Consider the following 21,696-nt stretch of genomic DNA (forward strand, 5'->3'; position numbering starts at 1 on the left):
TAATTTGAAGCACAATTCAGGCCCTCTCAATATACTCTCTTTTGTCACTCACCAAAGACTATACATTTCCTGCAAGATAGATCCATCGCCAATGTTAGTTAAAAGACAAGACATCCAACTTGCACGTAAGGTTATTTTGAATAATTTTCTTCTAGAGTTCATAGATTGTAGTTGGGGAAACTGTATTGAGTTGCTGAATTTGACAAAGTGTATGGCAGGAACATATCGTCATCGGCATCATTATCAGTGATGTCAGATGGCATGGGCTGTTACAGCCAATGCTTAGATTTGGAAAACCTTCTGTTAGGACTCAGGAGATGCAGCTGTCTGTGTTGCCTTTTATGCTGCCGTTGGTAGTTTAGGATTACCTTGACCTGGGAGCGAAATTACAGAATGCCTGTGATTATTTTGCAATGTTTGTCTGCATTGCCTACCACAGCTGAATAACTGCATTATGTGACAGTGTGTAAGCCTGGCATTCTTGGAAGGCATTTATGAGTGACATGTAATTATGTGCAAATCCTGAATGCCAGGAGCCACTAATGGCTGTGGAAGGAGGACTGATAAGAGTATCGGTAATTCTGCAGTGCTTGTTTCTCTGATATTGATGACAGCTATTTTCTCCATGTTGTACCAAAGGAGAACATTATTGGCATTCATTCATGTTTGTCCATCTCTGGATGCATTGTGAAGCATGAAATACTTGCACACTGTATCTGGATATGTTCATACAATAGATGATGCATATCATTGACTATTAATATAGTACATCCCAATGATCCATGCTGTGTTTTGATGACCATTGCATTCACAGAATTGTTTTCTCAATGAATTTCACCATCCACTGCTTATGTAAAAAGTCAGATGCATATTATATTGTTACCATACGTTGCCCATTCTTTTCCCTAATATTCATTGTCAGGCAAATAACACTCTGAATTATCAGTGGAGGTTGATATGCTAGCTTATAACGAATCAGTAATGACTGATTCATATCATTCTGATCAAAGCAAAGCACATGAAGAATAATTGCTTGGTAAAAGAAAAAAAAGTCGTTGCAGTTTCTGACAATTGTCAAAATTGCATTCAAATTGCAGAACTTTCTCCAAACATCCTCTCAGCTCCTCCTAGTGGCTAATCAAGGATCCTACTACTCCATCAAGTCAAAATTCTTGTAGAAAGATTACCCAGAAAGTGGTGTCATGATTCAGATGACAGTTCGGTTATCTGATTGTCAAAGCACTGGAAACCAAATGGTGAGAAATCACTTCCGTTAGGGATTTCACATCAGATGTGTGAGAAGTATAAGTTATATATGTTCAAGCTGAAATTCAAAAAGGTTCGGTCAGACAGTTCTCCATAGCTGTTTTCTGGAAGTGCTACAGAAAATCAGTGTCTGCTTGTAAAGGAGGTATCTCTCAACTTCTAACAAAATCATAATGATTGATAAAGAACAATTCCACAGATATTCCATTCTTAAATCTGAATATTTTATATATTGGTGGAGTGTAGATACCAATACCAAAATGTTAGCAACCTTCAAGTTTTCTGACAAAGACACAGAAATCTCTAATGGTGAGAAGTTGGGCAGCGCAGATGGTTGCGTAACTTGGATTTGCATCCTGACCGTTGGTAGCTAAAAATATTGACAATAAAATGATATCTGGTTTATATGGATCTGAAAGGGTTAATACTGAGAGTGCTGTTAACACTACCCACTGTGATAGTGTCGTATGAATTTATGGGAAGAATGGCTTTGGATCTTGAAGAAGTGAGACACAACATCTGGCATTCCTCAATGTCTAACATATAATAAATCATAACTTGTCAAACACAAGAGACTCTTGGAGACCAGGAACTGGTTCTCCTTTACCACACCTGACACAGTATCTCCTCTGATTTCCTAACTTAAAGAGAATGTTGGCAGCAACCCTCAGCATGAGTAGCAGTTCATAAAGCACAGATGATCTGCTACATCTTGCAATATGCTATGCAGTGTTTCGGATTTGATTTGACTGTTCACACAACACATGGTTAGCAGCGCTGTGAGATCTTCATCTCAGTTTAAAGTCACCTGCTCATACAGCACTTTGGCAAAAGTTACAGAAGTAATCCTCATAGCAATCCTCAACAAAGCAGAATACTCTAGGGAATGGCAAGATCATTTCACAGCTAGTGAGAGGTATGCTGCTGCAGGAGGATTAACTACTTTTCATAGAAGGAGGATTAATAAATCTGAGGAGGATACAGGCTCTGTCCTAATGCAAAGATCTGTGAGACCAGTCCTGAATTCGAGTTCAGCAGTGAGGCAACGGACAGTAGAGATTCCATCAGTAAAGCTTGAAAGCCCTGGTGGTCAGGGGAAGCTTTAAAATATGCATCAATTCAGACTACAAAAGTGAGAAGTAAAAACAATACTTAGAGCTCAGAATGAGCGTTGCTGTCATAGCAAGCAGGCATCACAAGGCACTTTGGCAAGAACAAGGCAGAGGAGGGCATGGTCAGTCATTCTCTAATCCCATTACTCCACTGGTCACAGCATAAATTTAATTGATTTAACCAGTTCTTGATATAGCAAATCATACATTTTCTCTGTATTAGACTTAAAATAAAAAGATCCATTACCCAGGTTCCTTTAATAAACACAAAATTGCTGAATTAGTTAACACACATTGGTTGTAATATGAAAGTAGAAATGGTTACACTTATAAATAATTCAAAACAAACATACAAACAACACACTAGGTTAGGTGGGGTGGGGGGTGAGGGGTTGGTGATGAGAGACAGATTTTTCACTTCCTTTGGAGAGATTCAATTAATATAAACCAAATGTTTTGCTTTGAAAATCTCAAGACATAATAGCCAGGAGGATAAGGTTTCAGGTCTTTATATTGCTCCCAGTAAATGATCTGCCACACAAAGATGAGTGCAGCTGAACACATACAGTCATTACTGGGGACCTATGAAATTGCAGTCAGTCGGGAAACAACAATGGACATAGTCAAAGGCTTCTCATATGGGAGTAGTTGGACCAGAGCTCCAGATATAACACTGAATCTACAAAGACTTTGCTGGAGACAAAACAGTTAAACTGTGCAGCTCCTTTCCTTCAAGGCTGGTCACCAACTATTCCATACAATATCCAAAGTAGATACTGCAACTTGACAAGCACATAGAGAGGACCTTCAGTGAAGAAGCAATTCCCACAAGGCAGGTGACTACCAAGTAATGCCTTGTTTAAAAATAAATGTTCCGATGTCTTTTCATTTGCCTCTTAAGAAATTTGAGCAATTGAGTTTTCATTAAGTAACACATCTTCATCATAAGGAAAGAACCACAAAACTGATATTAGTCAAAGGTTGCAGACCCAGGGATAGCGCAATACCAAGAATTAAAGTTATAAAATTGGTTAGATTAAAAGCCGAAGCAGAGTTGGTTTAAACAGGGAAAGAAAGGTTGAAAGACTTCATTCATGCCACAGAAAATCTGGGAGATCCTTCATAAGATCCACGGTGAAGGCAAGAATCGTTTAGTTAAAGTATACAGGTTAGGAATTATTCAATAAAACCACAAAAGGGTAACTAGGGAGAGAATAGGGCCCCTCAAAGATCAGCAAGGCAGCTTTTGTGTGGAGCCACAGAATAAATGAATATTTTGCATCAGTATTTACTGTGGAAAAGGATATGGAAGATATAGTCTGTAGGGAAATAGATGGTGACATCTTGCAAAATGTCCAGATTACAGAGGAGGAAGTGCGAGATGTCTGGAAACTCATAAAGGTGGATAAATCCCCAGGACCTGATCAGGTGTACACGAGAACTCTGTGGGAAGCTAGAGAAGTGGTTGCTGGGCCTCTTGCTGAGATATTTGTATCATCGATAGTCACAGCTGAGGTGCCAGAAGACTGGAGGTTGGCAAATGTGGTGCCACTGTTTAAGAAGGGCGGTAAAGACAAGCTAGGGATCTATAGACCAGTGAGCCTGACGCCGGTGGTGGGCAAGTTGTTGGAGGGAATCCTGAGGGACAGGATGTACATATATTTGGAAAGGCAAGGACTGATTCGGGATAGTCAACATGGCTTTGTGCGTGAGAAATCATGTCTCACAAACTTGACTGAGTTTTTTGAAGAAGTAATAAAGAATATTGATGAGGGCAGAGCATTATATGTGATCTATATGGACTTCAGTAAGGCGTTTGACAAGGTTCCCCATGGGAGACTGATTAGCAAGGTTAGATCTCATGGAATACAGGGAGAACATTTGGATACAGAACTGGCTCAAAGGTAGAAGACAGAGGGTGGTGGTGGAGGGTTGTTTTTCAGACTAGAGGTCTGTGACCAGTGGAGTACCACAAGGATCAGTGCTGGGCCCTCTACTTTTTATCATTTACATAAATGATTTGGATGCGAGCATAAGGGGTACAGTTCGTAAGTTTGCAGATGACACCAAAATTGGAGGTGTCGTGGAGAGCGAAGAGGGTTACCTCAGATTACAACAGGATCTGGACCAGATGAGCCAGTGGACTGAGAAGGGGCAGATGGAGTTTAATTCAGATAAATGCGAGGTGCTGCATTTTGGGAAAGTAAATCTTAGCAGGACTAATACACTTAATGGTAAGGTCCTAGGGAGTGTTGCTGAACAAAGAGACCTTGGAGTGCAGGTTCATAGCTCCTTGAAAGCATTTTAGTCATTAAAAGCATGTATCTTCCATCTTGGACATGAGAAAGTGACAATATATATTTTAGATGCAAAACATAAGAAACTCTTCAATACAGCAGCAGAATTGTAGTTACTCTGAAATAAAAGTCATCCGACATAGAACCACATTAGGAAGACATAGCACCAGACAAAATATCAGGAAGGTGTACTTTTAAAGGTGGGCCACATGTAAGTAGATATCTTGGAGAAAGAGAGACTCTGAGGCACAGAATAGCTTCCAAATTAGACAGTAAACCATGAATTATACAAGTCGATACACTTCTGGATCCAACTGACGATGTAGCTTGCCAAAAGGTGAAAGAAGCGACAGATTATTTTATAAGTCTTGAAAGCCTTTAACAATTATGCCAACCTCAGACTTCATAGAATCTTTGAAAGAGCTAGATTTAATCAGAGTTTAGCATCTAGATGAATCCATAGAAGATTTTATTAATGATAGCTACAGATTAATGGAGAAATGCGACTATATTGACTTCCAATCCGAATTCATGCAAGTCAGAAATGTTGTAGAGTTGCTGTTGAGTCAGAGTTTTATTACAGTCCAAAAGAGGCCTGACTATGTAGAGCAAGCTGAGTTAAACAGAAGTCCCAAAGACACAAAGATCAATTCTAAGAGGGGAATATCAACCTTACTATAGGAGATCAGCAGAGTCTATTCAATTCCAAAGGCACAAAATCACAAATGATGCATGTGAGAAATCAATATAGAGAGTAGGACAGGCACCAGACACCAAAAGTCCTTGTTCAACATTACGGAATCTTACAGGCACAGACATTGCTTGGCTATTAAAAGTGAATGCTTTAGCTGTCACCTCATGCAGTTGCAGTTAAAGAAAACGGTTCAAGCTTAGGACACAGTTTCAAGGGAGAAAAAAAAACCAAGAAATCAAAATCAAAAACCTGAACAGTCTTCAAAAGAAGAAAAAGCTAAAATCATAGAATCTCTACAGTGATTAAGGCATGGATTCAAACTTAGGAATGAGAATTCTTAATTGGGAAGTAGGCATAGGTTTTTCTACAATTCAGCATCCCCTTTATTAGAGAGGTTTTTTTTGTAGTATATCATTTATCTTAAGTATTTATGCCTCCAGCCCATGAAGTTCACATCAGTCTGCCAAAGAACATCCCACCAAGATTCCTGCTCCATACCCTATTCCTGTAATCTTGCAAGTCCCATGGCTAACCCACCTTTCCTGCATTTCCTTGGATGCTATGGGCAATTTAGCACGGCCAACCCAGCTAACCTGCCCAACTTTGAACTATGTCAGGAAGCTGGAGCAGCCAGAAGAAGCCCACACAGGTACAGGGAGAATTTGCAAACTCCACACAGGTGAAATCTAACCCAGGTTGCTGGTGCTGTGAGGCAGCGGTGCTAACCATTGAACCATTGTGCCTTCCTGCAAATTGTTCCTGGGAAAAATAAATGTTTCCAGACCATACATTTAGACACGCTAATATTTATGTCAATGGTCATCTCACAACTTTTAACTTAGGCAATGGGATAAGTGTCACAATATTATTATAAAGGTAACCATGGTTAAAGAAACGCTGTGCAGCTAACAGCATTGTAGCTACATGGTCTGGGAGGCATAAATACTTAAGATAAATGATATACTACAAAATAAACCTCTCTAATAAAGGGGATGCTGAATTGTAGAAAACCTATGCCTACTTCTCAATTAAGAATTCTCATTCCTGAGTTCGAATACATGCCTTAACCTCAAACTTATTCAAATTGTGGAAGAGGTTAAACAGCAAGAAATGTTTAAGAGTTTATTTAAAATGTTATGAAACCTGAATATGAATACAGCATTACTTTGAAGAAAGGCTCTAAATCCTTATTTTTTCAGTATACCCAGAAATATTCTGCATATCCTAATGAAGCAAGTTCAGAAATAGTTTGAAGAAATAACAAGAATGGGCATCATTTCCCTAGTCACAAGACCAAACTAATGGTGCTTGAGCATAGTTCCTGTTCCTAAGATCAATTGTACCATTTGAATTTGTGTTGTCCTTTCACAGCTCAACAAGATGATGATGAGAAAATCCACCCTATGTATATGGTTGATGAGAGTTTAGAAGATCTATCCAAAAGTAGAATTTTCACAAAGCTTCAAGAAAATAATTGATTCCACAAACGCCACTGGATGAGCAAACAAGTTGCTTACTATATTCTTAACTCCATTTGGGAGATTTTGTTGAACAGATTATGATGTGGGGTTGTCTTATTTCAGAGATTTATCAATGGACTTGGTAAAATATTTTTAAAAGATCTTTATGGAGCAATATGTCACATGGATGACATATTGATACATGGAGGTGCAGTTGAAGAGCATGATCTGAGAGTGTATGTTGTCTGAAATAGCTTCTAAAACAAAAGAAACTGCATTATAATCACACACCAACATTTTACTTGGCGTTTCAGAATACTTCAAATTCAAATGCAAACAAGTTTTCTGCTTTCTTTTTAACTTACTTCATAAGATGTGTAGATTTAGAAGACAGATTTATTGGTGATAATTTGTAATGTTTCCCCAGTCTTTGGCAATGATGTTGTTAAAGGTTTCTGTGCAATCATATTTAAAAATGATCCTCACATTTAAACAAGGAGTGATTTACATTTATAATTAATATTTTCCAAGAAAATTTACTTGGATCTGTACTTATCCTGGAATTCACAGGGGTTCCTTTTCAAAGTTAACGATTCGATTGGTGTTCCTCCCAGTTCATTAAGTCCTTTTAATGTCGCTATGTTGTTTTCATTTACTGATAAACGTTGAATTTGGGGAATTTTCGGCAGTTGTTCAAAAGTTGTTAAATGATTCTTATTGAGATTAAGTTCTTTACATCTGTAGAAACAGAATAAACATATTATTTCCAGTTTGAATCAAAAGACTACCAAACTGTAGATAAATTTGAGTAATCAAAGCAGTAAGTTGCTTACATTTCTCAATGATGAAAGATTGAGATAAATGCTGAAATAGAAAAATTATTAGTACAAGACACTAAGGTGAGGGAAGTTACACCTTTTGCTATTTTAACTGAAACCAGAATGTATAGAATTTCAGTAAAGAACATCAACACAATGAGTGACAGAAGTGAAATAAATAGGTTTGTAAAGAAGGTCTTCGAGGAGAAAGTGAGGACTGCAGATGCTGGAGATCAGAGCTGAAAATGTGTTGCTGGAAAAGCGCAGCAGGTCAGGCAGCATCCAAGGAACAGGAGAATCGACGTTTCGGGCATAAGCCCTTCTTCAGGAATGCCCGAAACGTCGATTCTCCTGTTCCTTGGATGCTGCCTGAACTGCTGCGCTTTTCCAGCAACACATTTTCAGTTGTAAAGAAGGTCTGTCCTGAATGTAGAAAAAGCAATTGGACTTACTTGAAATAATTGTGATAGAAGCTCATGTGGTTAACAATGCACACAATTTCTAAAGGATTAAGGATCACTGTCTAGTGGCCAGTAATATTCAAGATTTTTAAAAGTCAAAGCTAGTGATTAAAATGATTTAAATCCGAGGCCTGTACAAATTTATCCAGGCCAAGCCCAGGATAAACATAAACAATCCTCACCAGAAATAAACCACCACTTATAAATATCTGAAAGTGTATATAAGTTATGTTAAATTGCATTTTAGTTATCACTGCCAATTAGGCAGGGACGCACTGCCAAATAATCATTATCAGTGGACAGATGCAATCATGTTCCATGCTCACCCAGGGAACCACAAAGTATTACATCAATATTTTGTGGAGTAGTGATTGTTGGAGTTGGAATTGGAGATATCTAGCATATGATTCCATGCATTTGGAAATGGAGATGGTGGATTTCATCAAGTCAAGAAACAGACACCCTCAGCGCTCCTGTGACATTTCTGCCCTATAATTAAGTGATGAAAGGTAAACAACATAGCAAAAGGAAGGTGCCATACACAGAAAAAAAAGCCCTTCATATAATAATAACATGTAGAACAAGTAACAAAGACATTCAGATATTTCCATAAAATACTGGAGTTATTAGACAGGAAGGGTTTAAATCTGAATAAATGGAGTAGCTATGGATCAATAGTTAAATGAAGTATTCCCTACCTTGGCAACCTGACAGAACTAAGATCTGTCAGAAAATTGTCCACCAACTGTAGCTTTTCCACTCGAATCAACCTGCGAAGAATCTTATAAAAGTTCTCTAACTGATAGGAATCACCAAGACCTTGGTATGATAGGTTTACTTCCTGTAAGTTGGAAATGAACATTTTTGTGAATATTTGGCAAAAGATGCATATGTATATCACAAGCTTGGAAACTTGTAATTTTTACTTATAATTCATAAGGTTATACAGTGATCCTGGTCAATACTGAATAGGCTCATCTGAGATAGAATGCTAGAATTATTAACATTCAGTCCAGCAAAGCACAGGCCTGGAATTTTGTCTCCTGGATTGGGAGTGGAGCAACAGGGAATTTCCCAGTTCCAAAAGGCTGGCCCAGGTAAAAGAGGCCTGGAACTTTGGTGTCACTTTCCAAGGTGACAGGATTCCCTGAGAGTTGAGTCAGGTGACCTGGACAGAACCAGAGACTATTGGGTACGTATTCCAAATATCCCATCCAGATCAACTCAGGCCAACCTATATTCACTATCCGGACTTTATAAGCCTTCATACCCTTCAAGCCAACATTTGCCACTCTACCTAATCCTATAATCAACTAGGAGAAAGTGAGGACTGTAGATGCTGGAGATCAGAGTCAAAGGGTGTGGTGCCAGAAAAGCACAGCTGGTTAGGCAGCATCAGAGGAGCAGGAGAATCAATGTTTCATGCATAAGTTTTATGCAAAACCTCTTCCAAGGATGCCTACGTTGAAGATGTTCTCCTCCACCCTTTACACGGATCTCAGTGAGTCTCTCTCTCAGCAACTAACCTTATAAGCCTACTACCCTCCATGGCCTATGATTGTTCCCCCATAATCTTTTACAGCAGCTCTATCAACTTGTTTTCCCCACCTTACACCTAGAATGTCCACTCACCTAGTCCACTCACCTAGAGACCTCAAGATCTGTGCAAAGATGTAAAAACATAAGTTTCTACTGAATAAAACTCAGTGCATTTTTGACTTCACTAAATTGAAAATCCACTCTCATTCTTAAAACCCACGTATAACACTTATATCCTTTCATTTGAATAAACATTACGAAATATGCAGTTTACTCAAATGCAGTAAGCATTGTAATTCAAACTCCCACATCAAAGATTCCAAAATTATTTGTAGCTGTCAATAAAACTGCAAAATGGAAGGTACCTCACTGTGACAATGGATCCTTGTGAAATGAAACATGCTGCATTAGTCCAGTAATAAAACTCCTCAAACCAGTGCCAACAGATACACTGAACGAGAAAGCAATCTTGTATTTTTTTTTAACTCTCTTGGCTTTGTTTTCAAAGATTTAAAGGCCTAGAATTTTTAATGCCTGGCAGTCTTGATGTGGCAAAAATCTGGGCCATAGCAATGATCATAGAAGTTATTTATTGAAAAGATTTTAAAGTGTTGCATTATTGCCATCATATTTTCAAAATTTATAGGTACCAGTTTGGCTTTTGTTTCGAACCAATGTGAATCAAACAAGTGTATCGGCAGAAAGTAATAATAATTAAATAACTTTACAGCTTTGAAGACCATTTGGACCACTATGCCTGTGCTGGTGTTTTGAAAGTTATTGTCTCATACATTCTGATTAGGTTTCATAATCATTGTGTTTTAATGGTAAAGCTGTAAGATGCTGAGAGTATGAGTTGAGAGTGTGGTGGTTACAACAGGTTAGGCAGCATCCAAGGATCAGGCGAATCAATGTTTCGGGCAAGAGCACTTCATCAGGAAAAGTCGATTTTCCTGCACCTCGGATAATGCCTGATCTGCTGCGCTTTTCCACACCACATTCTCGACTCTGATCTCCAACATCTGCAGCCCTCAATTCCTCCCTAATGCTGAGAGTATGTTGAGTTTGGGGAGAAAGGGGGTTCGGGTTGGGTCCTGAGGAGTGTCAGGCCAGTGATCAGTGAGGAGAGGGAAGCTGGTGAGGGTGGGGGGTGGGGAGTCAGTCCAGTCTGGCACCAGAGGGATCAGGTTAGGTCTGGCAGCATGAAGGATCAGATCAGGTTGAGTCAGGTCTGGTGACAGGGATGATCTGGTTAGGACTAGTTTGGCCCAATAAAGATGGAAAGGGGGTTGGGTGCCGGGGTGTTGGGTCAGGGTCTGGAGAATGTAGGTCATCTGGGTGGATTTGGAGGTGTGTGAGGTAAATATTGGGACTGTTAAATAGTAACTCAGGAGTTAGAACATGTATTTTGTGCTCTGTCTTATCCTGAGGAAATATTTCCCTTAAGTTTATTGGAGCCCTCTGAAGTTTCTGATGCTTTTCCACAAACAAAAAAAAAGCTAACCCCTCACCAGGCAGTTCTCCCAGTTTTCCAATAATCTCTGATCCAGTGTAGCTTGGCTTTGGCTTTTCTTCCTCTCAGCTGAAATTCTTCTTCCATCTTTGAAAAACAGATGCTGTGATGGAGGGCCTTTCAACACACAAATTTCATGGAATTGACATGTTCTGTTGATCATTTTTAAAGGCTAACCTTTAAACCTCCCAAAAATATTTATTCATTTGCATAATTTATAGGGTAATTGTAGATGACTTATATCTTGGCATAAATACAATGATTTGGAATCCTCAAAAAATCCTTGATCTTTGCTCCATGCTGGGCTGATTCTGAGAACTGAATCAGTGGTGATTATGAAGCTAATTGCAGTGAGTACTTACATTTTATTAAAGAGAAGCTTAGAACTAGTTTTCTCTTAATTAGCATTCTAGTTCAGCAATGTTGACCTTCTTTAATTCATGTCCTTCTGAAATATCAAATATCCTCACATATTCAGATTCCAACCATTAACCATATCTCTATAACAGCAACTATATCATACTCAATTATTTATAGTTCTGCAATTAATTCTTCCATCATGTAATGAATATTGCATTAATTCAAATAAAGAGCTTTGAATTCTTCTCTTCTTGCCATTTTTCCTTCTCTGACCTTATCCACTGGCGTTTTCTTACAGTTGTATGCTCTGAGCCTTCTTGTCATACTCTGTATATTATCTAGATTATTGCCCATGTATTTAAAGTTCCTGAACCTATTGTAATTTGATAATATTATAATCAACTGAAGTTATTGGAGGTTAAGTTTGGAGCAGCCATTTCTGGGCATCTCCCAGGCACATCTTCATTTCTGCAGACAGAAATGGCGAGGTTTGAAGATGTCAAACTTTGAACTTCAATGTAATGAAGATGATGCTAAACAAGATGGAGATATTCCAATTTGGATTGCTGCGAGAGTGGAAGGGGACATGGGAAATGGCAAGATATCACTGGTAGAGCCTCATTTTGAAACTGGGGCCCAATAGGAGAGATCAGAGCCTCATAGAAGGAAACAAGGGATTGTGTTTGGGTATGTGGATGTAGCTTATGTTTGTCATTTCAGAGAGGAATAGGGGGCCTTGATCTTTGCTGGGAAGATTCTGAGACTTGAAGCAGTGGTGATTATGAAGCTAGTTGTAGTGGATACTTACATTTTATTAAGGAGAAGCTTCATACTAGTTTTCTCTGAGCCAATCCAGCACTGGAGCAAATACCTGATTCAGACATGGGTGAAGAATACCTCTTGCTTGTTCTTATCCAATGTAGCGAGTAATGCACTTCCAGTTGGTGCACATGCTTCCTAGCTACCGTTTGGGCTCTTAGGAAGCTGCATAGTGCCATAAAAACAGCTGCTACATGACCCAATGCAAGTCCATTGTCAATCTATATATTTTATGAAAGTAATTCATGGATTTTATACGGCCATACCAGCAGAAACTCATATGCCTCTTAAAATTTGTCTAATATAGTACAATTTGTTCTTTTTATCATCTTTAGAATTTGATTTTTATTATAATGGTGTTACCTGTTCTGATTCTTGGACAATGAAGTTGAGCACCTTTGATGTTATTTCCTTCCAGCTCATACCAAGTCCTGAACTTGAATTTATCAGATGGTAGCTTAGAAAAGAATGGCACACAAATTTAGAGATTTACATTTTATTGCATTTGAATATTAATCAACTACTCATTGAACTTTAGTAATTTGGCTCGAAAATCTACAGAATTAAAAAAAGATTCAAAGTGGATTCACAAAAAAGCTTTATTGACAATTAAAATGGAATATTACTTCAACTCAAAGTTTCTCATAGGTATAATTTTTCTGTAAAGAAAGTTGTAATTTATAAAATTGTAGCTGGTATGCTAATGATGAGATATTTCAAAAGAATTGCATTAGACTGAGATTAGAATCTCAAGATTAAACCTTTACTTTTGACTTTTGGAAAGAACTTTAATAAATTGGTTAATCAAGATTCCCCTTTCGCAAGACCATGTTGACTCTGTCTGATTGCATAAAGATTTTCTATCTGTTATGAAATAATCTCCTTCATAATAGATTTAAGCATTTTCTCTCTGCCACCTGTTACACTAATCAGCCTGCAGATTCTTGATCTCTTTCTCCTTTTTTAATAAATAAAGGAATCACCATTTCTATTTTTCCAATCTGACGAGACCTTTAAAGAACCTATGGAAATTTGGAAAATTAAAACCATTGCATTTCGTATGACAACAGCCACTCTTTTTTAACATCCAAGGATAAAGTCCATTAAGGTGAAGGGGATTGCCATATTTTAATTCTAAGTTTTTCTCAGTACCCTTTCTCTGGTGATTGTAATTGTTCTATGTCCCTTAAGGTCCTTTCACATTCTGATTCACAATTATTCCTGCGATATTATTTCTGTCCTTTAGCTTGAAGTCAGAGACAAAATTGAACTTTTTCCAAGGTGTCCATGAATTTTTAAAATCTGTGTCTCATCTCTTCCAGGAGATTACGTGCCAGTAGGTGGGAAGTATTTGGAGTCATGATGTTTAGTTGCAATGTACCTAAACAGGACAGACCTCTTTCTTTTCTTTTTCTTGTGTTTCTAAGTAGTTACATGTACATTTTTAAAACAAATCATCAACTAAATCTATGTGTAGCCATTATACCTAATTTAAACCTAAGTCATGTACTGCACAACTATGGCTGTGATTAATCATATAACATTTGAATGTCATGCATTTCGAAGTCTGTTATAGTTGAAGCTTGTCCAGGCATATTTAATTTGCATTCACCAGGAATTATTTAAAAGATTTAGACATGGTTTCCACTCAAAGCTTTGATTTTAATGAAAGATTCCCTGCATTAACATTATAAAAAGAAAGAAAAAAAATGGAATGGTGGGAAGTATGAAACAAACTAAAAGTTAAGGAAATTCTCTCCATTTCATGTCCCACTATGAAAGGTGCTTTTATTTAGCTTGACTTAAGTATGTATTCAAATAGTATTGGAACATACTTTGGAATTTGTTGCAAGTCAAAATGTTTCCAACACTAAGTTTAATTCCCTTTTGAGACAGTTAGATTACCATTTCTTGGGCTGTTCAGTACTGCATTTTCTGAAAAGTCACCTGATATGGTGAAACAAATAGAAAAAAAACTTCAGATGCTGGAACGATTTGGTACGTGGCAGAGAAAATGTTAACGTTTTCTTTTATAAGCTAAGTGTCGTTTGGACATTGTACAACACACCAAATGTAATTTCCAGTGATTTTGATAGGTATGATATGCAGGAAGATTTCACAACAAAACAGCAGTCTGCTCATGAAAGCGGCACTCTGAGACATGTTATAAGCTAAAAATATTTTGTTTACCTATATCTCCAATCTTTCTTTCACTGCAAATCTTTATGTCCTCTATTTTAATGATTCTAATGATCATTTTACATGGCCTTCTACTTGCTTACTTTTGCTTTGTTGAAATCAAGATCATTGCAATGGTCCCAGTTCTGAGTCAATCTTTCCTGTGAGAGGGAGGATATAAACTGTCACAATAATCTTGTTATTTCTATTGTACGCACATGGATGGCACAGAGATAAATCATGCTTCTAGATTTTTTCTGGATGTGCATGGGTACATGTGCCTTCATAGGTTGACAATATTTATCTAATAGGTCATCAAAGAGGTCAGTGCTGGAGCCCCAACTATTTAGTTCTGTACTGATGACTTGGATGAAGAGATGATGTGTATTGTAGCAAAATGTGCCGATGACATGAAGATAGATAGGAAAGCAAGTTGTGAGGTGGCACAAAGATACATGGACAGGTTAAGAGAGTCAGCAAAAATTTGAGAGATGGAGTATAATGTGGGAAAATGTGACCTTGTACACTTAGGTGGGAAGAATGGAAAACCTGAATATTATATAATTAGGGAGAGAGTACAGAATACTGCAGATGGTAGCATTTGGATTTCTTACTTCATGATACTTAAAAAGTTAGGAAACAGGTACAGCAAGAAATTTGGAAGGAAAATGGAATATTGCTTGTTATTGTAAGGGGATGAAATATAAAAGTAGCGGAGTGTTATTACAATGTTATAGGGCATTGGTGAACCAACACTTGAGTAAGTGGGCGGCACGGTGGCACAGTGGTTAGCACTGCTGCCTCCAGCGCCAGAGACCCGGGTTCAATTCCTGCCTCAGGCGACTCTCTGTGTGGAGTTTGCACATTCTCCCAGTGTCTGCGTGGGTTTCCTCCCAGTGCTCCGGTTTCCTCCCACAGTCCAAAAATGTGCAGGTTAGGTGAATTGTCCAAGTTAAATTGCCTGTAGTGTGTTAGGTGTAGAGGAATGGATCTGGGTGGGTTGCGCTTTGGCAGGTCAGTGTGGATTTGTTGGGCCGAAGGGCCGGTTTGCACATTGTAAGTAAGTAATCTAAGTATTCTAGTCTCCCAGTTTAAAAAAGTATATAATTACAGTGGAGGCAGTTTAGACAAGGAGTTGATTTCTGCAATGAAAGGATGGGAAACATTTGTGCAAGTTTGGATTTTAGAAGTTTGAGAGGTGATCTTATTGAAACATAAGATTCTGAGGGGGCTTGACATGGTAGATGCTGAGAGGCACAGTCTCAAAATAATAGATCTCCTATTTAAGATAGGAATAGATGGGATTTCTTCTCTCAGAGATTCATTAACCCAGACAGCAAAAAGATGAAGTGATTGAATATATTCCATGAAAGTCAAGGGTTAAAAGGACAGGCAGGAGGCTGATGTTAAGGCCACAATTAGATCAGTCGTGACCTCAGGAAATGATTGAGCAGGTTCAAGGGATCAAATGCCCTTCTCATGTTCTACTCCGTAAGTACTTATGCTCATCTATTTTAGCAAACCCAGAAACATTTATGATATTCATTTTAGGATGTTTATTGTTGCACTAAACGCCCCTGCTTCATTCCTCCAGATCTGCCTATAGAAGTTCCTGCTCAAGCTGGCAAATGTTACCAAATGAAATAAATTAGAGGAAACCTTCGAGACAATCAATAATCCCCTTACTGGCATAAAATTCACTAAAGAGGAGGAAAACAACAACAAACTGCCATTCCCAGATGTCACAGTGGAACGAACAGCCAATGGGGAACTTCAAACAACGTCTACAGGAGAACAACATATACGGATCAAATACTGAACTACAGAAACAATTGTCCCAACACCCACAAAAAAAGTTGCATTAGAACATTATTTCAATGAGCCACCACACACTGCAGCACAGAGGAACTACGCAGAGCAGAGGAAAATCACCTATACAGTTAATTCAAAAAGAACGGGTACCCAATGAATACAGTCCGCCGGTTTCTCAGCAACAAATCCAAACAAGCAGTCAAAACAAGTCCAGAAACCCTAGCCACTCTCCCCTATATCAAAGACATCTCAGAAATGACTGCCAGACTTCTCATACCTCTTGGCATCATGGGAATTCACAAACCGAACATCCCACTAAACCAGCAGCTAATGAACCTGAAAGACCCTATACAGACAACAAGCAAAACTAATGTCATTTACAATATACCTTGCAACAACTGTAACAAACACTACATTGGACAACAGGCAGAAAACTAGCCACCAGGAAACATGAACATCAACTAGCCACAAAAAGACATGACTCACTCTCACTAGTATCCTTATATATAGATGAGGAAGGACACCACTTCGACTGGGACAACACATCTATCCTAGGACAAGCCAAACAGAGATAACTGTGAGAATTCCTAGAAGCATGACATTCCAACCATAACTCTATCAACAAATACATTGACTTGGATCCCATTTACCACCCCCTGAGAAAAAGGACAGGAAATGACATCACCAACCCAAGGAAAACTAAACACATAAATAGAAAGTGGGCCATGCCACCAGTGCTGCATCTGGAGGCTCACTAAAGATGTTACCCAGTATGTGACAAAACGTCTGAAAACGAACCATCCAGCTCAGTGAGCAAACCTATACCCAGTTACTGAAATCATCAATTCCTAGAAACTCCTGAGAATCCTAGAACATTGACCACTGGAAATCCATCTACTAACTTTCTTCACAATGTATATCTTTTCTCTGGCTCTGTTTTTTTCACACTTCCAATGTTCTTTGACCCTTTAGGTTTCAGCGGCTTTATTGGTGCCTGCCACAGACAGATGGGATCTCATGTCTAAAATGTAAAAGTCAAATGATGTCATGCAAACACCACCTCAATTTTTACTGAGGATTCCTTAAAGACATGCATTCTTTCAAGCGTATAAGTACAGCTAGTACTGCTATAACGCGGTAGTTCCATTCTTGTGCAATGCCATGTTATACAAAAATTGCATAATAGCAGCACCATTTAAACTAATGCCACCCAAATCACATTATAACCAGTGCACACTTTAAAAGTTCATGCTTTAGAAACAGTCTCCCCAATTTGTCAATTTTGTTGGAGCAAATTCACATGAATGAAACCCGTGTTGTAGCAGTACCATCAGTAGTGGTGTGGCGAGAAGAAACCAAGATAAGCTGATGTTAAAATATGTTTTGAAGTCTGTCTTTTGGGTTAAGAGGAACAGGAGTGCTCCAAGATATAAAACAAGTCTTTCTGTGCTCTACCTTTATATAACACCCAGAAGGATTCCCTTATCCCACCATTCAACTTAATACCAGTACTGTTCTCTCGATTTTATGCAAGTTGTGCTGTGATGATGTATAACGATTCCAACTGGGTTTCAGCAGGAGTCTTTCTTACAGCATCATAATGAGGTCTAAGAAATAGAATTATCTGCCTCACATCATTATCATCATAAGTGAGTTCTCACTGGCTCCAGCCCCTGTGTATTGTAATTTATCATGAGCTAAAGTGGGGGCTCTAGGTGAAATCTTACCCTCATCATTCTCATTACAGGCATAGCCCTTCTTTTTGCTCTCCATTCTTTGTAGCAATATTCAATGTGACCTTATAATATAATTCCCTTTTTTTTAATGCAGTGCTAATTTCACCTGCATGTTTTATTATCAAATACAACCTTATTTCCGAAAGCAGATTTTAAAATCTCCGTAGGTAGCCTGTTTCCAAAATAAAGTCCAAGTCTTTAACGGAAAATACCATTTTGGTCTGACTTCCATATACAATATTATAATCACAACTATACTTTACTAATAAAATTGATAACCAGAAAATACAGCTGAAACTTCTTAAATATCCAAATGAAATTCAGAATCATGACAGAAAGCCTCAGTTAAGATGGGAACACCAAGTTTGGTTTCACAAGCTTTAAGTTTTCATAGGTTTTTCACGGTAAAATCTCATGAAAATGTTAGTAGGAGCATTGAGGAGATGAAGTCTCACCTTCATATTGAGGATTCCTCCATCAAGTTTTGCAGCATTACTGATGTGCTGAATGGGAAAGATTTTGAACAGATCTAGCAACTCCAGATTTAACATTCATGAGATGTTGTGCCATCAAAAGCAGAACTTTATTCAAGGATAATTTTTAACCTTGCTGTACCATTACCACTAAACCAGAAAGTCAACTCTAACCTACCATAACAGTAGGAGGACATGCCAGTAGCAGTATTATGCATATCTAAAAATGAGGTGTCAACATGATGAAGCTACAACATAGGACTAATTGCATTCTAAGGTTCATAAGCAGCCCGTGATTGATAGAGCTATCATTTCAACTAATATTTAAGATTTAAGCTCTACAGTTTTGCCTTATTGCCAACAAAGTCAATTAATATAACTCACCGATGGGAGAGATTTCACAAATATTTTCATCCTCAGTGAAAGATTTGCACAGTATTTCAGCGCAAAAGATGAGGCAAAAGCATTTTCAGATAACTTCACCAGATGTGCTGTGCAAATGATCCATCTTGGCCTCCTCTGGAGGTCCCCATCACTGCATGTGCCATTCTTCAACCAATTTGATCAACTCCACGTGATATCCAGAAATGGCTGAAGACACTGGATATTGAAAAGGCTAACTTGTCAACAGAACAGCAATATTACAGATGAATATGGTCCAGGACGAGCCATGCACTTAGTCAATTACAACACTAGAATCGATGTAACAATGTGGGAAAATGCCCAAGCGTGTCCTGTCCTCAAAAGCATGCCAAAAGCAGGTCGACCAATTACTCCAATCTCAATCACTAGCAAAGTAATTTAAAATGTTATTGACAGTGCTATTAAGCAACATTTACTCAACAATAACCTACTGATCAAAGCTCAATATGAATTCCTCTTCAATTACTGTACTTGTGATTGCAATACAGACTTGGTTCAAATATAGACAAAAGTATTAAATCAAGAAGGGAAGATTGACTGTCCTTAACATCAATGCAGTATTGACTGAGTGTAGAGGAACTGTAGGAAAATTGAAATCAATGAGAATGAGGAAAATCTCCACTGTTTGGAGTCATACCTAGCACTAAGAAAATGGTTGTGGTTATTGGAGGTCAAACATCTCAGTCAAAGGACATCACCTCAGGGTCATGACCTAAGCCCAGCTGTCTTCACCTGATTTATCAATGACTTTCCCTCCATCATAACGTCAGAGTTGGGGATATTCAATGATGATTGCACGATGTTCAGCATCATTCCTGACTCCTCATGCTGAAGCAGTCAATGTTCAATGCAGCAAGACCTGGACAAAGTTTTGGCTTGGGCTGATAAGTGGCAAGTAACATTGTGCTCCTCAAATGCTGGGCAAAGACAATCTCCAATAAGAGAGATCCCAATCATTGCCACATGAATCCCCCACTATTCACATGCTAGCAGTTACCACTGACCAGAAATTGAACTGGACCAACATATAAATACAATAGATACAAGAGCAGGTCAGGGTCTGGAAACTCTGTGGTGTATGTTTCATCTTCAGATTTCTCAAAGTGAGTCCACCATCTCCAAGGCACAAATTAAGATGGAATACACAATGCTTGCACGAATGCAGCTCCAACAACATTCAGGAAGCTTGACACCATCTAGGACAAAGCACTCCAACCATTCCCTTCAACATTCACTCACTCCACCAGCGTTACTTACTGGCAGCAGTGCGTACAATCTACAAGGGGCATTGCGCAACATCTTATAAATGCATACCTTCTACCTCCTTCAAGGACAAGGACAGTAGATACATGGGATCACATCATTTACAACTTCCCTTCCAGGACACACACCACCCTGAGTTGGAGCTATCACAATGTTACTTCATTGTTGCTTGGTCAAGATCCTGTGACTTCCTTCTTAACAGCATTATGGTTATTGTAATGTATCTTGTCAAGGGATTCAGCCTTTCAAGAAGGCAGCTTACCACTGCCATCTCGATTAGAATGCCTACATCACATCAATAAATAAAATATGATGTCCAGTGAATGAAATACTGCTATTAGAAAAAACAAATTTGCAACATGTTATTTGCCACGTAGTTTTTGAAAACAGCATTTCTTAAAGTATGGTGTCAATTGTATTTTTAAATCATGTTTGTGAACCAAGTTACCAATATCTGTTGAATATCTGATGTCCCAGTAGAAAGTGCACATTCCCATTCCTTAGAAGCCTGTTCTAAATAGGTTTAGGGAAATTCTTTGCGATCATTTGGAGAGCTGTTCAGAAACTGTTCAGAAACCAGGATAGTACATAAAGTGTATTGGCAGTTTGACCAGTTAGAAACATGCTGGATGCACCATTCTCTATATCCCAGCCATGTATGTGTACTACCACTGAATGGAAGTGAAGCATCTTGCTCAAGGAGAAAGGTAAATTTGGAGGAATTGTTATCGCTTCTATCTTGAATGGTCAGTTTCAATATGACATTGGCACAGGTCTAGAAACAGATTATTCATTCATTCCTTGGCTAAAAAATATGTGCAGCTTGAGAAAAAAACCTTAAAGAGAAACAATTGCCAACAAGAAATGCTAAACAGCTGATATGCATATTTTATTTCTATAAATTGTTTTAGAACATTATATTCTTTACTCTGTTCTATTACCCTAATGCATTTTGGATGGTATGATCTGCCTGTACTGTATATAAAACCAAACCTTTCACTGAAAATATGTGACAATAATAAATCAAATAAATTAAATTAAAAACAAATGTCGTTTTGGCCAGCCTATGATATTCAATCTGCCATTATATTAAATATACTTTTTGTATGATCACATTTACATTCAGATGTCAATCTTACATATAGAATATAGCTTGGCTGAGAACCCAGAACTCCATTCCATTGTTGAAACACCAGGGCCCCAACCTGATTAGAAGCTCCAGCTCCCTGATCTCTGCAGTCAGTTTCACTTTTTTATATCCACAAGATTAGGAGATTTTACCTTTAATTGGGCTGCATTAAATGAGTTTTTTTTAAAGAATGTAGAACACTGTCAAGGAATTATCTTTCTTTATAAGCTCTTTTGGTCATGTTCTACTTCAACAATGGAAGCTTGTCTGGTGAACAGGAGTGGGCATAAATGGGTCTTTTTCTGGCTGGTAGGATGAAGCAAGTGTTGTACCATACGGATAA

The 21,696-nt window shown here is 38.2% G+C and overlaps 1 protein-coding gene across 1 annotated transcript in view; it reads right to left on the reverse strand.

Moving 5' to 3' along the window:
* Positions 1 to 21,696, reverse strand: part of LOC148148317 (uncharacterized) — a 37,149-nt gene that overhangs the window by 1,984 nt on the left and 13,469 nt on the right. Inside the window, exons 3-6 of the mRNA XM_087993251.1 lie at positions 12,703 to 12,796; positions 11,159 to 11,277; positions 8,807 to 8,949; positions 7,370 to 7,567 (exon numbers count right to left, since the gene is read on the reverse strand). Of these exons, the coding sequence (XP_087849377.1) occupies positions 7,370 to 7,567; positions 8,807 to 8,949; positions 11,159 to 11,277; positions 12,703 to 12,796 (554 nt within the window). The remainder of the gene's footprint in view (positions 1 to 7,369; positions 7,568 to 8,806; positions 8,950 to 11,158; positions 11,278 to 12,702; positions 12,797 to 21,696) is intronic.

This window comes from Chiloscyllium plagiosum, unplaced genomic scaffold (assembly GCF_037043375.1).
Source record: "Chiloscyllium plagiosum isolate Xiang-an unplaced genomic scaffold, Cpla_swu_hap1 HiC_scaffold_13, whole genome shotgun sequence".
NCBI classification, from domain to species: Eukaryota; Metazoa; Chordata; class Chondrichthyes; order Orectolobiformes; family Hemiscylliidae; genus Chiloscyllium; species Chiloscyllium plagiosum.